Raw genomic sequence first — 14,678 nt, 5'->3', positions numbered from 1 at the left:
TAAGTGCTACTTCCACTGCCTGTGCTCCGGAACATTCAGTGACACATCGCCATCAGAGTTGTGTTTATGACAAGCTCCTTCATCCAAACAGGAAACGTTGAGCAGGCGTCCCATGAGGTTCCACTGCTGCGTTGTGAATGAGGCCACCAGGTTACCAGACGCGTGGGAAACAGTTTCAGAGCTAGGAAGGCTATGGGAGAATCTCAATTGCGTTTCCCTGATTCCTCGCGTCCTCTGTCCTGAGATGTTCAGAAGGGAGGGACCTCTGACCTTCTCAGCCAATTGGTTTTGAGAATGAGGCGAGGATGTGAGGAATCAAGGAAATGCAATTGACTTTCTCCCTGTGACTCTGTCTTACTCATGGGACAGGGCAGTACAGGGAGGAAGGAGAGAACACTGTCCTAATCTCAGAGCTCTTGTTCCCAAAACCATCATTGCTAAAGTTGCACTTGAAAACGCTTGTTGTTTACTGACTGGTAAAGGTCATTTCATGTTAGGTCAATTCTATTTGTAGGCTAAACTGTCTTTAATTTTTGGCTCAATATACTTCTTGATGAGTAACAATGGCAGGTAGCCTAGCGTTTAGAGAGGTGATCCGGCTCCCGGAGGGAGGGCTGCCAGTTTGAATCCAGGGTCCGATGTGAAAAATCTGGCGGGAAGTGAGCTGGCAACTGGAGGGTTGCTGGTATCAAATCCTAGATGCCATTGCCTGCCGTTGTGCCCTTGAGCAAGGCAATTAAAATCCCACAACAACAGCTCCCAGTGTGGCAACCCCCCGCACTTCTCCAAAACCTGTATTTGTCTTTCGTAGAGGTTGGGTTAAAAGCGGAAGTAAAAGTTCAGTTGGATCTTGTGAACAATTGACCAGTAAAGTGAACTTAATCTTAAATGTGTGAAATGATGTGCTAAATGAATCTGTGTTTAAGTACATTATTACAGGGTAAGCATTAGTATTATCCACCTCATAATTTGGAGTCATAAAGTGATAATATCTCTCTAGGAACTGATCCACTGTCAGTATTGTGGAATAATTGTCATGATAAGGTAAGATTTGAATGGAGAGAGCTGATCAGAGAGCAGCACAGTATCAACACATGGTCTAACGACGGGTCCTGACCACAGACTGACCAGCCTCCCAGACTCCAACTCCCAGAGGCTACGTAGAGGACCCTGTGCAGATGAATTCAATGTATAGTTTCGCAAGCTAGATTTCAAGTTGGGCCCTGTTAAAAAAAAGATTCAAATTCAGACGCTGGCATTTCATAACGTTAATTATAGTTAGGAGAGATTCAAATGTATTTATCTGACAGGGTATAAATGAGGGACCTGGTTGGTATAATTATGCAGAAAGTTAGTCATTATAACATATGATCTATTCAACAAAAAAAATTGAATTAGGAGTTGGATGACCTGCTCATTGCAATCTAATGTGAAACCGCTGCCAGGCTACTGGACCAATCACTTACCTCCTACAGATCATTACTGAGAATAGCCCTAATAATAGCCCTAATAACAGCCCTAATAATAGCCCTAATAATTTACAGCTGTAATAGTGGTGGACTCTAAGTTATCATTCATGTTATTTATTTTGCTGATGTGTGTTTTGATAACACTGGGTATCCGGGGTGCAATAGCTATAAGCTCTAATCACACACACACCTCGTTAAGAATAGGCAAATTATTACTGTGAGGAGGGAATTGGCTAGAAAAACCAACCTAGATGTAATCATGTAGCTGAAAATTAAGTCCATTTGAATATTGACCAATGCACAAAACTAATGAAGTGACATAGGAGGACACAAACAGTTTGCTAATGTCATGTAGGAGCCTGGAAAGATCTGATAAACCCAGTCAAACTCAGGTGTTTGGTGGAGTGTTGTAAGTAAGTGCATACTTCCCCAGATGCACTCCTTTTGAGTCCGTCTCCCTCTTCTTCTCCTCCATCTCTCTCAATTTCTCTCTCTCTCCCTCTCTCTTCTATCTCTCTCCTCCCCTCTCTCTCCTCCAGATATGCCCCTACATGTGCGTCGCAGCAGTGACCCGGCCCTGGCGACGATCAATGGGCCATTCAGCGACCCCCGCGTGACCCTGCCGCCGGAGAAACCGTCCAGGAAGAACCCCACCCGCTGGTCCACCACGGCTGGCTTCCTCAAACCACGGCGCTCTGTAGGAGGCACCGGCACTGGCACCAATAGCCTGGAGAGAAAGGTAGCCAATGATCAAACAACTCTTATCTCTGCAGTTGAACAGTTTCAAGTGATGGTCCCCTGTACAGTATCTTCAGTGTATGCCATTAGCTACCCGTATCCTCTCTCAGGCTCTCCTATTTAGCTCAGTAAAATCATATAAATTGTTGCATGTTGCATTTATATTTTTGTTCAGTATGTATGTACAGTTGAAGTCGGAAGTTTACATGCACTTAGGTTGACTGTGCCTTTAAACAGCATGGAAAATTCCAGAAAATTATGTCATGGCTTTAGAAGCTTCTGATAGGCTAATTGACATAATTTGAGACAATTGGAGGTGTACCTGTGGATGTATTTCAAGGCCTATCTTCAAACTGAGTGCCTCTTTGCTTGACATCATCAGAAAATCAAAAGAAATCAGCCAAGACCTCAGAAAAAATTGTAGACCTCCACAAGTCTGGTTCATCCTTGGGAGCAATTTCCAAATGCCTGAAGGTACCACGTTCATCTGTACAAACAATAGTATACAAGTATAAACACCATTGGACCACGCAGCCGTCATACTGCTCAGGAAGGAGATGCGTTCTGTCTCCTAGAGATTAACGTACTTTGGTGCAAAAAGTGCAAATCAATTCCAGAACCACAGCAAAGGACCTTGTGAAGATGATGGAGGAAACGGGTACAAAAGTATCTATATCCACAGTAAAACGATTCCTATATCGACATAACCTGAAAGGCCGCTCAGCAAGGAAGAAGCCACTGCTCCAAAACCGCCATAAAAAAGCCAGACTACGGTTTGCAACTGCACATGGGGGCAAAGATCATAGTTTTTGGAGAAATGTCCTCTGGTCTGATGAAAAAAAAATAGAACTGTTTGGCCATCGTTATGTTTGGAGGAAAAAGGGGGAGGCTTGCAAGCCGAAGAACACCATCCCAACCGTGAAGCACGGGGGTGGCAGCATCATGTTGTGGGGGTGCTTTGCTGCAGGAGGGACTGGTGCACTTCACAAAATAGATGGCATCATGTGGGAGGAAAATTATGTGGATATATTGAAGCATCATCTCAAGACATCAGTCAGGAAGTTAAAGCTTGGACGCAAATGGGTCTTCCAAATGGACAACGACCCCAAGCATACTTCCAAAGTTGTGGCAAAATGGCTTAAGGACAACAAAGTCAAGGCATTGGAGTAGCCATCACAAAGCCCTGACCTCAGTCCCACAGAAAATATGTGGGCAGAACTGAAAAAGTGTTTGCGAGCAAGGAGACCTACAAACCTGACACAGTTACACCAGCTCTGTCAGGAGGAATGGGCCAAAATAAACCCAACTTATTGTGGGAAGCTTGTGGAAGGCTACCCGAAACGTTTGACCCAAGTCCCCATTAGCTGCCAAAGCAGCAGCTACTCTTCCTGGGGTCCAGCAAAATTATGGCAGTTTAAACAATTTTTAAACATTACAATACATTCACAGATTTCACAACACACTGTGTGCCCTCAGGCCCCTGCTCCACCAATTCCACATATCTACAGTACTAAATCTGTGTATGTATAGTGCGTATGTTATCGTGTGTGTGTGTGTGTGTGTGTGTGTGTGTGTGTGTGTGTGTGCGTGTCTGTGCCAATGTTTGTTGCTTCACTGTAATCGCAGCAAAAGGTGCTTCAACAAAGTACTGATTAAAGGGTCTGAATACTTATGTAAATGTGATATGTTTTTTTATAATTATTATTTGCAAAAAAATCAAAAAACCTGTTTTTGCTTTGTCATTATGCGGTATTGTGTGTGGATTGATGAGGGGGGAAAACGATTTAATCCATTTTAGAATAAGACTAACGTAGCAAAATGCAGAGAAGGTCAAGGGGTATGAATCATTTCCAAATGCACTGAAAAAGGGGGTGTAGGGTGCCATTTGGGACGCAGACTATGCCATTGATGTACCAACTTCTTTAACATATTCCTTCTGGTGTGTGTGTGTCATATTTGTCATGGAGCTGAGAGATACTTCCTGGAAGTTGTAGTACGCTCCCCTGGTCATGACAAATGAGCCAGTAATATTCTACAACAATACAACCTGCTATGTTTAATTTAAACGTGTCCAGTCAGTAGGTAGCCTGTTCCCAGGATGTTATCCTGAAGGTTTAAAGCATTGAGATCCATAGTAGAGGTCATTATACTTAGACTGAAAGGTGGATATTAAGGACTTGCAATGTGCCATCTATACTGTATCTAAAGCCTGTATCTTTAAGGAATGGTTTCCCAGACATGGATCAAGCCTAAGATCATCTCCATTGAATGTGTTTTTTTAGTCCAGCACTAGGAATGATCTGGGAAACCTTCCCCTTAGTCTTCCTTGTTCCTGTGTCTGTCCAGGGTAGTGGTCCGGACACGTACCGTAGTCTTCCCCGGGATGCAGGCACCTGCGCCAACCAGAGAGAGTTCCAGAGAGAGACGGCCCGTTCCTCCCTGAGCGCCAACCACCCCATGGTAGACCGCTGGCTGGAGAGACGGGAGCAGGTAGAACCACACTCTCACACACACACCCACGCGCATGCACAAGACACACACACAACCATACACGCACAAGACACACACGTGGACACACACACTGCACATGTCACGCAAACCTGGTATTACCAGCCATATTTACATTACATGCATGTGAGTAATCATCTCTAAGCATCTGCCTGAGTGTGTTACAGACTCAGAGAAGAACCAGACCTGTTGTATTTTCACCAGACATCCAGATTTCAGACATGCGTCTCAAATGGCACCCTATTTCCTGCAATACTTTTGACCAGAGGCCTAGATGGGCCTTCTACAGTTCAGCCTGTAAAGATTAAAGGCACGGCTAAAGACTTCTCCCTCTCCACTGCCTCTGCTCTCCGCTGCCTCTCCTCTCCGCTGCCTCTGCTCTCCGCTGCCTCTCCTCTCCGCTGCCTCTCCTCTCCGCTGCCTCTCCTCTCCGCTGCCTCTCCTCTCCGCTGCCTCTCCTCTCCGCTGCCTCTGCTCTCCGCTGCCTCTCCTCTCCGCTGCCTCTCCTCTCCGCTGCCTCTCCTCTCCGCTGCCTCTCCTCTCCGCTGCCTCTCCTCTCCGCTGCCTCTCCTCTCCGCTGCCTCTCCTCTCCGCTGCCTCTGCTCTCCGCTGCCTCTGCTCTCCGCTGCCTCTGCTCTCCGCTGCCTCTGCTCTACGCTGCCTCTACGCTGCCTCTCTTCTCCGCTGCCTCTGCTCTCCGCTGCCTCTACGCTGCCTCTCCGCTTCCTCTCCTCTCCGCTGCCTCTCCTCTCCGCTGCCTCTCCTCTACCTCTCCTCTCCGCTGCCTCAGTCTCTCCATGTGAACCACTGCATTAGCTGACGGAATGAGTTCAGCAGTTCATCTGTCCGTGGGCGGCTGGGCCGACTGGGCTGCTCTGGAGCAGCTACACTGACGATGACGGGTGGGGCTGCGTCCCAAATAGCACTCTATTCCCTACATAATGCACTACTTTTGACCAGCTCTTCTTAGAAGAAATGCGCTATGTAGGGAATAGGGTGCCATTTGCGACGTGACCTGGGATGTTTCTCATATAATGGTGGTGATCATCATGTAACTCTTTCTCTCGACCAATCACTCCTTTTATGCTCAGTGACATGAGTGGGATATGAGCTGATATTAAAAGGACATTTGGAGCGATGAAGTATTTAGTCACTCAATTACCCTGACCGAGGAATTTATATCCTACAGCAACAGCTGTTTGGAGGTCTGTGTTGCATAGAGCTGTAGTAGACATCACTGTAATGGGCCACATAGACTGTGTCCCCAAATGGCTCCCTTTTCCCTTTATTGTGCACTACTTTCAAAAGTAGTATACTGCAGAGGGAAAAGGCTTCCATTTGGGAAGCATCCATTGTCTCTGCTTTGTCTCACTGTTGTAAGTGCTTGTTCAGATTCTTCTGAAGGGGAGGGAGGAATGGAGGGATGACGCAACTCTATTATAAGATGAGAAATATCTTGTTTGTCCAGTGATGGAACGCCCTGAAAGTCACGACCCCGTCGGGGTTCACAGAAGATATATTCTGAAGTTGTGAGAGTGCTCGGAGAACTCAACCTGACGGCTTGTGGAGTTGAACCCTAAGACTTGAACCTGTATCAACCCACCCTGGCAACAGGTGCTGTAGCTATGGCAACAAGAGAGCACAGAGGTGTGTGCTCAGAGATCTGTCATGTGTTTTAATGAGCCACAGCTGGCAGCACGGGAGGGTAATGACCACCTCTCTCTCACACAGGGAGGGAGGGAGGGAGGGAGGGAGAATCTGATTAGGGACTGCATGGATGACAGTATTTCTGGGATCTTTTATTTCAGCTCATGGAACATGGGATCAACACCACATGTGGCGTTTTATATTTTTGTTTAGTCTATTGTCACCCATCAGACTATGCTCAGTTTAATCTCGTCTTTACTAATATGTCAAATTACCGTTGATTTTAGAATGGCCCATTTATCAAATGGGCAGGGGAACAAGACATGTAATCTGTATGTGCTCCAATAGCGAATGGAGGCCGCACGCTTTCCCGCCGGTCCGTTTTTCAATGATGCTACTTGGGTTTTATAGCGGAGCATGTGCTTAATATGAGCAGCTGAGAAATGAATAACAACACTTACTTCACTCCTCACATCAACCACTGTTTGAAGAGCACGCTCTCGCTGCCCTGACAGGTGATATTCCTGTTTGAAGAGCACGCTCTCGCTGCCCCGGCAGGTGATATTCCTGTTTGAAGAGCACGCTCTCGCTGCCCTGACAGGTGATATTCCTGTTTGAAGAGCACGCTCTCGCTGCCCCGACAGGTGATATTCCTGTTTGAAGAGCACGCTCTCGCTGCCCCGGCAGGTGATATTCCTGTTTGAAGAGCATGCTCTCACTGCCCCGGCAGGTGATATTCCTGTTTGAAGAGCACGCTCTCGCTGCCCTGACAGGTGATATTCCTGTTTGAAGAGCATGCTCTCGCTGCCCCGACAGGTGATATTCCTGTTTGAAGAGCATGCTCTCGCTGTCCCGACAGGTGATATTCCTGTTTGAAGAGCATGCTCTCGCTGTCCCGTGAGGTGATATTCCTGTTTGAAGAGCATGCTCTCGCTGTCCCGTGAGGTGATATTCCTGTTTGAAGAGCATGCTCTCGCTGTCTCGTTAGGTGATATTCCTGTTTGAAGAGCATGCTCTCGCTGTCCCGTGAGGTGATATTCCTGTTTGAAGAGCATGCTCTCGCTGCCCCGACAGGTGATATTCCTGTTTGAAGAGCATGCTCTCGCTGTCCCGTGAGGTGATATTCCTGTTTGAAGAGCATGCTCTCGCTGCCCCGACAGGTGATATTCCTGTTTGAAGAGCATGCTCTCGCTGCCCCGACGGGTGATATTCCTGTTTGAAGAACATGCTCTCGCTGTCCCGACAGGTGATATTCCTGTTTGAAGAGCACGCTCTCGCTGTCCCGACAGGTGATATTCCTGTTTGAAGAGCACGCTCTCGCTGCCCCGACAGGTGATGTTCCTGTTTGAAGAGCATGCTCTCGCTGCCCCGACAGGTGATGTTCCTGTTTGAAGAGCATGCTCTCGCTGCCCCGACAGGTGATATTCCTGTTTGAAGAGCATGCTCTCGCTGTCCCGACAGGTGATATTCCTGTTTGAAGAGCATGCTCTCGCTGTCCCGACAGGTGATATTCCTGTTTGAAGAGCATGCTCTCGCTGTCCCGACAGGTGATATTCCTGTTTGAAGAGCATGCTCTCGCTGTCCCGACAGGTGATATTCCTGTTTGAAGAGCACGCTCTCGCTGCCCCGACAGGTGATATTCCTGTTTGAAGAGCATGCTCTCGCTGTCCCGACAGGTGATATTCCTGTTTGAAGAGCATGCTCTCGCTGTCCCGACAGGTGATATTCCTGTTTGAAGAGCACGCTCTCGCTGCCCCGACAGGTGATATTCCTGTTTGAAGAGCATGCTCTCGCTGCCCCGACAGGTGATGTTCCTGTTTGAAGAGCATGCTCTCGCTGTCCCGTGAGGTGATATTCCTGTTTGAAGAGCATGCTCTCGCTGTCCCGTGAGGTGATATTCCTGTTTGAAGAGCATGCTCTCGCTGTCCCGACAGGTGATATTCCTGTTTGAAGAGCATGCTCTCGCTGTCCCGACAGGTGATATTCCTGTTTGAAGAGCATGCTCTCGCTGCCCCGACAGGTGATATTCCTGTTTGAAGAGCATGCTCTCGCTGCCCCGACAGGTGATATTCCTGTTTGAAGAGCACGCTCTCGCTGCCCCGACAGGTGATATTCCTGTTTGAAGAGCACGCTCTCGCTGCCCCGACAGGTGATGTTCCTGTTTGAAGAGCATGCTCTCGCTGTCCCGTGAGGTGATATTCCTGTTTGAAGAGCATGCTCTCGCTGTCCCGTGAGGTGATATTCCTGTTTGAAGAGCATGCTCTCGCTGTCCCGACAGGTGATATTCCTGTTTGAAGAGCATGCTCTCGCTGTCCCGTGAGGTGATATTCCTGTTTGAAGAGCATGCTCTCGCTGTCCCGACAGGTGATATTCCTGTTTGAAGAGCATGCTCTCGCTGTCCCGACAGGTGATATTCCTGTTTGAAGAGCACGCTCTCGCTGCCCCGACAGGTGATATTCCTGTTTGAAGAGCATGCTCTCGCTGCCCCGACAGGTGATGTTCCTGTTTGAAGAGCATGCTCTCGCTGTCCCGTGAGGTGATATTCCTGTTTGAAGAGCATGCTCTCGCTGTCCCGACAGGTGATATTCCTGTTTGAAGAGCATGCTCTCGCTGCCCCGACAGGTGATGTTCCTGTTTGAAGAGCATGCTCTCGCTGTCCCGTGAGGTGATATTCCTGTTTGAAGAGCATGCTCTCGCTGTCCCGTGAGGTGATATTCCTGTTTGAAGAGCATGCTCTCGCTGTCCCGACAGGTGATATTCCTGTTTGAAGAGCATGCTCTCGCTGTCCCGACAGGTGATATTCCTGTTTGAAGAGCATGCTCTCGCTGCCCCGACAGGTGATATTCCTGTTTGAAGAGCATGCTCTCGCTGCCCCGACAGGTGATGTTCCTGTTTGAAGAGCACGCTCTCGCTGCCCCGACAGGTGATATTGCGCCCAAACTCTGTATGCCAAGGGCTCTCCAGGGCTTAATTTGGGAAACCAAGTGAAATCTGTTCGGGAACATCAATAGTAACATGTTTTTGCAATGACACATATTTCACTAAACTGTTGACAGCCCCTCTTTTTGCGCCCTTGAGAAAGGAATGAAGGAGAGAGGGGAGGAGATGGAAACGCACAGTTGTGATATATTCTGTAGTGGAAGGTAAAGTATCACCCAATGAATTCTAAAATATAATACATTCTCTATTACTAGGCTATTCAAAATCAAATACAAATTCACTATAATTGTAGACTAACTCTGTAAGCCGCCCTGCACAATCATTGCACCAACAACATTGCCTAGGCCTCTACGTTCTCTCCCAGACTCATGGATAGAAATGTTGGAGCGTAGCATAAGGTAACCAGTCCATCCAGTATACATATTAATACAGTCTACAATCAAAGGTGACTACTCATTAATATTGGAGTATAGGCTAGATCAGTTATGTACTAAAGACATCTTAAATCAGTTTTGTTTTATGTTTTTCAGCCATGCGTAATATGCAGTAGGTTATGTATTGCATAACGGCACAATCATCATTTTAAATCAGGGTTTTTGTTTGTTTTCAAGCTTGGGGTCATAAGCCTATGTTTTGAATGAATCATCACCTTAGAAAGTGCTGTCCATTTCGTTGTGTTAAGCTTTGAATCAACATCCACAATAACCATGTTTTACACTGTTTCAACCTGTTGAACTTCTTTCTTCAAATCAATCACAGTGAGCTGAGTTTTAAAAGCACTATACTGTTATGATGATAAGTCTTTGATGTGATTTTTGACTGCATTTGCATTGATGTCAATGGTTTGAGGAACAATAGAGCCCTGACTACCAGGCCATTAGGACCTGATGGAGGAACAATAGAGCCCTCAGTACCAGGCCATTAGGACCTGATGGAGGAACAATAGAGCCCTGAGTACCAGGCCATTAGGACCTGATGGAGGGACAATAGAGCCCTGAGTACCAGGTCATTAGGACCTGATAGGGGGACAATAGAGCCCTGAGTACCAGGTCAATAGGACCTGATAGAGGGACAATAGAGCCCTGAGTACCAGGTCATTAGGACCTGATAGAGGGACAATAGAGCCCTGAGTACCAGGTCATTAGGACCTGATAGAGGGACAATAGAGCCCTGAGTACCAGGCCATTAGCACCTGATGGTAGTTAGCAAGTTGGGTACTACCAAATCATGTCCAGAGTATATAAGAGGAGATTACTGTGACTCAACGATTCACGTGGAATTTTACTGCGGTCATGACTGCCGGTGTGGCGGTAATACCGTCACCTCAACTGCCGTAATTCTGACTGGCGTCCTGCAGCCGTCCCAGCCAGCCTGCATCTATCCTTACACTAACCAACACACACACAGAGGGGCGGCAGGTAGCCTAGTGGTTAAAGCGTTGGGCCAGTAACCGGAAGGTTGCTAGTTCGAATCACAGAGCTGATCTGCCCTTGAGCAAGGCTTAACCCTAATTGCTCCCGGGTCACTGTCAATAATGACTAGTGCTGAGCGATTAACCGAAATGTCTGTTATTTTTTGTTTTTTATACAACTAATTGACCAACGTCTGTTCAATTATTAGAATTCCATTTCATTTTTTTTTTCTGTGATCTCAATGCACAGTTTCAATAGAGATAAATCAGGTTTTGTAGGCGATATAGTACAGAGTTGTAGTTTCCAACAGGCCAATATTCTACATAGTTTAGTTCAGAAAACGTGATAATTAACTACAATGACCATAATACATTGCGTGCCTGCTTACTTGTCCGGTCTGCGTGGAGCACTGAGCTATAATAAGGACGGGGTGCAGCAGAGACTGAAAGCTTCAAGTTCCTAAAAATAAAACACTAAATTAGACTTCACCTCTGAAGTGATCGAGGTACACCAAATATGCTCTACACAGGACCAATAGTTTTTCAACGGTCACTGTCTGAGACTAATGTAAAGACTCTGTCATAAGAAGCTGCAGCTCCGTAGAGATGAGGAGGCGGCAGCTCCGTAGAGATGAGGAGGCGGCAGCTCCGTAGAGATGAGGAGGCGGCAGCTCCGTAGAGATGAGGAGGCGGCAGCTCCGTAGAGATGAGGAGGCGGCAGCTCCGTAGAGATGAGGAGGCGGCAGCTCCGTAGAGATGAGGAGGCGGCAGCTCCGTAGAGATGAGGAGGCGGCAGCTCCGTAGAGATGAGGAGGCGGCAGCTCCGTAGAGATGAGGAGGCGGCAGCTCCGTAGAGATGAGGAGGCGGCAGCTCCGTAGAGATGAGGAGGCGGCAGCTCCGTAGAGATGAGGAGGCGGCAGCTCCGTAGAGATGAGGAGGCGGCAGCTCCGTAGAGATGAGGAGGCGGCAGCTCCGTAGAGATGAGGAGGCGGCAGCGCCGTAGAGATGAGGCGGCGGCAGCGCCGTAGAGATGAGGCGGCGGCAGCTCCGTAGAGATGAGGAGGCGGCAGCTCCGTAGAGATGAGGAGGCGGCAGCTCCGTAGAGATGAGGAGGCGGCAGCTCCGTAGAGATGAGGAGGCGGCAGCTCCGTAGAGATGAGGAGGCGGCAGCTCCGTAGAGATGAGGAGGCGGCAGCTCCGTAGAGATGAGGAGGCGGCAGCTCCGTAGAGATGAGGAGGCGGCAGCGCCGTAGAGATGAGGAGGCGGCAGCGCCGTAGAGATGAGGAGGCGGCAGCGCCGTAGAGATGAGGAGGCGGCAGCGCCGTAGAGATGAGGAGGCGGCAGCGCCGTAGAGATGAGGCGGCGGCAGCGCCGTAGAGATGAGGAGGCGGCAGCGCCGTAGAGATGAGGAGGCGGCAGCGCCGTAGAGATGAGGAGGCGGCAGCGCCGTAGAGATGAGGAGGCGGCAGCGCCGTAGAGATGAGGAGGCGGCAGCGCCGTAGAGATGAGGAGGCGGCAGCGCCGTAGAGATGAGGAGGCGGCAGCGCCGTGGAGATGAGGAGGCGGCAGCGCCGTGGAGATGAGGAGGCGGCAGCTCCGTGGAGATGAGGCGGCGGCTGCTCCGTGGAGATGAGGCGGCGGCTGCTCCGTGGAGATGAGGCGGCGGCTGCTCCGTGGAGATGAGGCGGCGGCTGCTCCGTGGAGATGAGGCGGCGGCTGCTCCGTGGAGATGAGGCGGCGGCTGCTCCGTGGAGATGAGATGATGACTTGGAATGAAATTATAGTCATCAAAATAAATATTTTATTAAAGTAATGTGAATAAATGATGGTTAAAAAGTGATAGGCAGTAATGGGCAGTCACTACCATTATTTGAATTCATTGTTTTATTCTGTGTTACAGCATTCAACCCACAGAAATGGAAAACCGTGATTCTTTTTTAATTATCGAACCGAAACCAAACCAACCTCAAAAAGCACTAATCGCTCAGCACTAATAATGGCTGATCCCATGGCGTGACCCCGCTCTCCGAGTGTGTCTTAGGGGAGTGGGATATGCAAAAAAAAACACATTTCCATTTCACCATACACTGTACAAGTTACACATATTGTACATAATTGACACACACGCTGTATCACAGCATCACAGGTTTGTACTGTGTGGAGTGGAGCCACCCTGAAGCATGCCTCGGGCTCCCTCCCAGCCCTCTACCTACACACAACAGCCCTGCAGATGAGAGGATATGCCTGGCAAGACAACCTTCCCCTCATTACTCTATGAGTTTTAGCTATCTACTCCAGCGCGCAGGGGCCAGGGACATATACTGCTGTGCTTAATTGGCTTTTTTAGGGGAGAGAATCTCTCTTCTCATTTTCTCTCGTCTATCCTGTTGGCCACCGTAATTGGAACGCGTTCTAAGTGAATGAACGAATGAGCCTTAGCCTGGCCTCAATTCTCACTTCTAGCAGTATTGCCTGAGGTTGGCTTGGATGGGCTTGGTTGTCCTAGGGCTACATACGCCTCACACAGCTCCTGAATTCACGTTACACTTGTATCCATGTCAGGAGAAAAGATACCACCATCCATTCCATGGATTTTTACCTTGAATCATCGTTTTTTTGCTTTCCCTCCTTCTAAGATATTTTCTGTCCGGCATGTCCTTGTCCATTGTGTGTATCCATGTTCTTTGTCATGGTTAGACTTGGATCTGTGCATTACTAAACCACAGGGGAGAAGAAGCCTGTGGATACGGTTAGGAACCGATACCTAGGGTCCCTCCAGCGATCCCTGATTTCCTGCACACTACAACAAAGATGAGGAAGTCCCTCAGGTGGCGGTGGAGCCGAACGGAGCCTACAGTCGCCTGGTTTAGTATGATAAATCATGTAAACCCAAGCCGTAGAGCCATAAATCATGTCTGGTGGAGCTGCTTCTGCAGGATGTGCTTCTAGATTCCTTGTTGCTAGCGGTGGAGGTATGTTTGTATGAGGCTTAATAAGACAGCTGAGTGCGAGTGGTCCACCTCGTCTTGGCCACTGGGGACCACCGCTCCATAAGCCCATAGAGATGACTAGAGCGCTCCTTTCCATAGAGATGACTAGAGCGCTCCTCTCCATGAGCCTCACCAGTAGGTGCTGCTGTGGCCTCAGGATTGGGGACAGGTACTGTATGGTTAACCTGGTTACTCTCACTCACTGTGTAACCTTCGCTCTCTTTTTCATTTCCCCTCTCTCTCTCTCGCTCACTCACTCACACCATCTCGCAGTCTCTCCATCTTGCTGCCTCTCCATCTCGCTGCCTCTCTCCTCTCACTCTCTTTGTGTTTCCTCCGTGCTGCATCTTAACCCCTTGCTTTTTTTCTCAAATAGGACCTCTCCTTTCCTACCCACCTCTCTTATCTCTCTCTTCGCTCCATGGCTACACTGACTGTACTAGCATCACTCACATGTTCTGTCTCATCTGTATCTCTCCTTTCTTCTTTTCTCTCTCTGTGATCTTTGTTCTCTTTTGTTTTAATGTGACAGAGAGCTGCCTGCTGGCGCTGACATCCCGCTGAGAGAGATGGGAGTTGAGAGGCTCAGGGTGCCTCTAGCAAGGAAAAGCACCTGGGAATGCTTCTCTCCCAGAGGCATTGTACATACTGTTGCATAATTCAACCCCACAACACGCTAATTACAAGGAAAATGTACCCTCGCTTATACACCCTCGTTAGAAATTTATACTCTGTAAGATTTCCAACAACCGTTATTCAGATTTGTCATTAGCAATATCTGAATGAGGGAAAAGGACAGCCTTAATGTGAACAGGGGAGTGAGAGAATATGCCCATTATCGTTTTGTGGTTTAAACATGAGTGTAGTGCTATCAATGGTAGCGCCAGGACTGGAACCACATGCCATCCATATCATTAGAAATCCTACCCGCTTTGAGACGATGCAGTGCCCTGGCATGATACCACTTAGTGTG

At 48.4% G+C, this 14,678-nt stretch overlaps 1 protein-coding gene across 6 annotated transcripts in view; it reads left to right on the top strand.

Annotated features, from left to right (window-relative positions):
* The window catches only part of LOC115156868 (partitioning defective 3 homolog), a 246,517-nt gene that overhangs the window by 101,169 nt on the left and 130,670 nt on the right, over positions 1 to 14,678 (top strand). For all 6 annotated transcript variants that reach the window (XM_029704658.1, XM_029704660.1, XM_029704657.1 and 3 more), the window contains 2 exons: positions 2,009 to 2,208; positions 4,554 to 4,697. In XM_029704658.1, coding sequence (XP_029560518.1) covers positions 2,009 to 2,208; positions 4,554 to 4,697 — 344 coding nt within the window. The remainder of the gene's footprint in view (positions 1 to 2,008; positions 2,209 to 4,553; positions 4,698 to 14,678) is intronic.

This window comes from Salmo trutta, chromosome 21 (assembly GCF_901001165.1).
Source record: "Salmo trutta chromosome 21, fSalTru1.1, whole genome shotgun sequence".
Taxonomy (NCBI): Eukaryota; Metazoa; Chordata; class Actinopteri; order Salmoniformes; family Salmonidae; genus Salmo; species Salmo trutta.
Note: the sequence above shows the minus strand (reverse complement) of the source record. Positions and strands in the feature narration are given on the sequence as shown.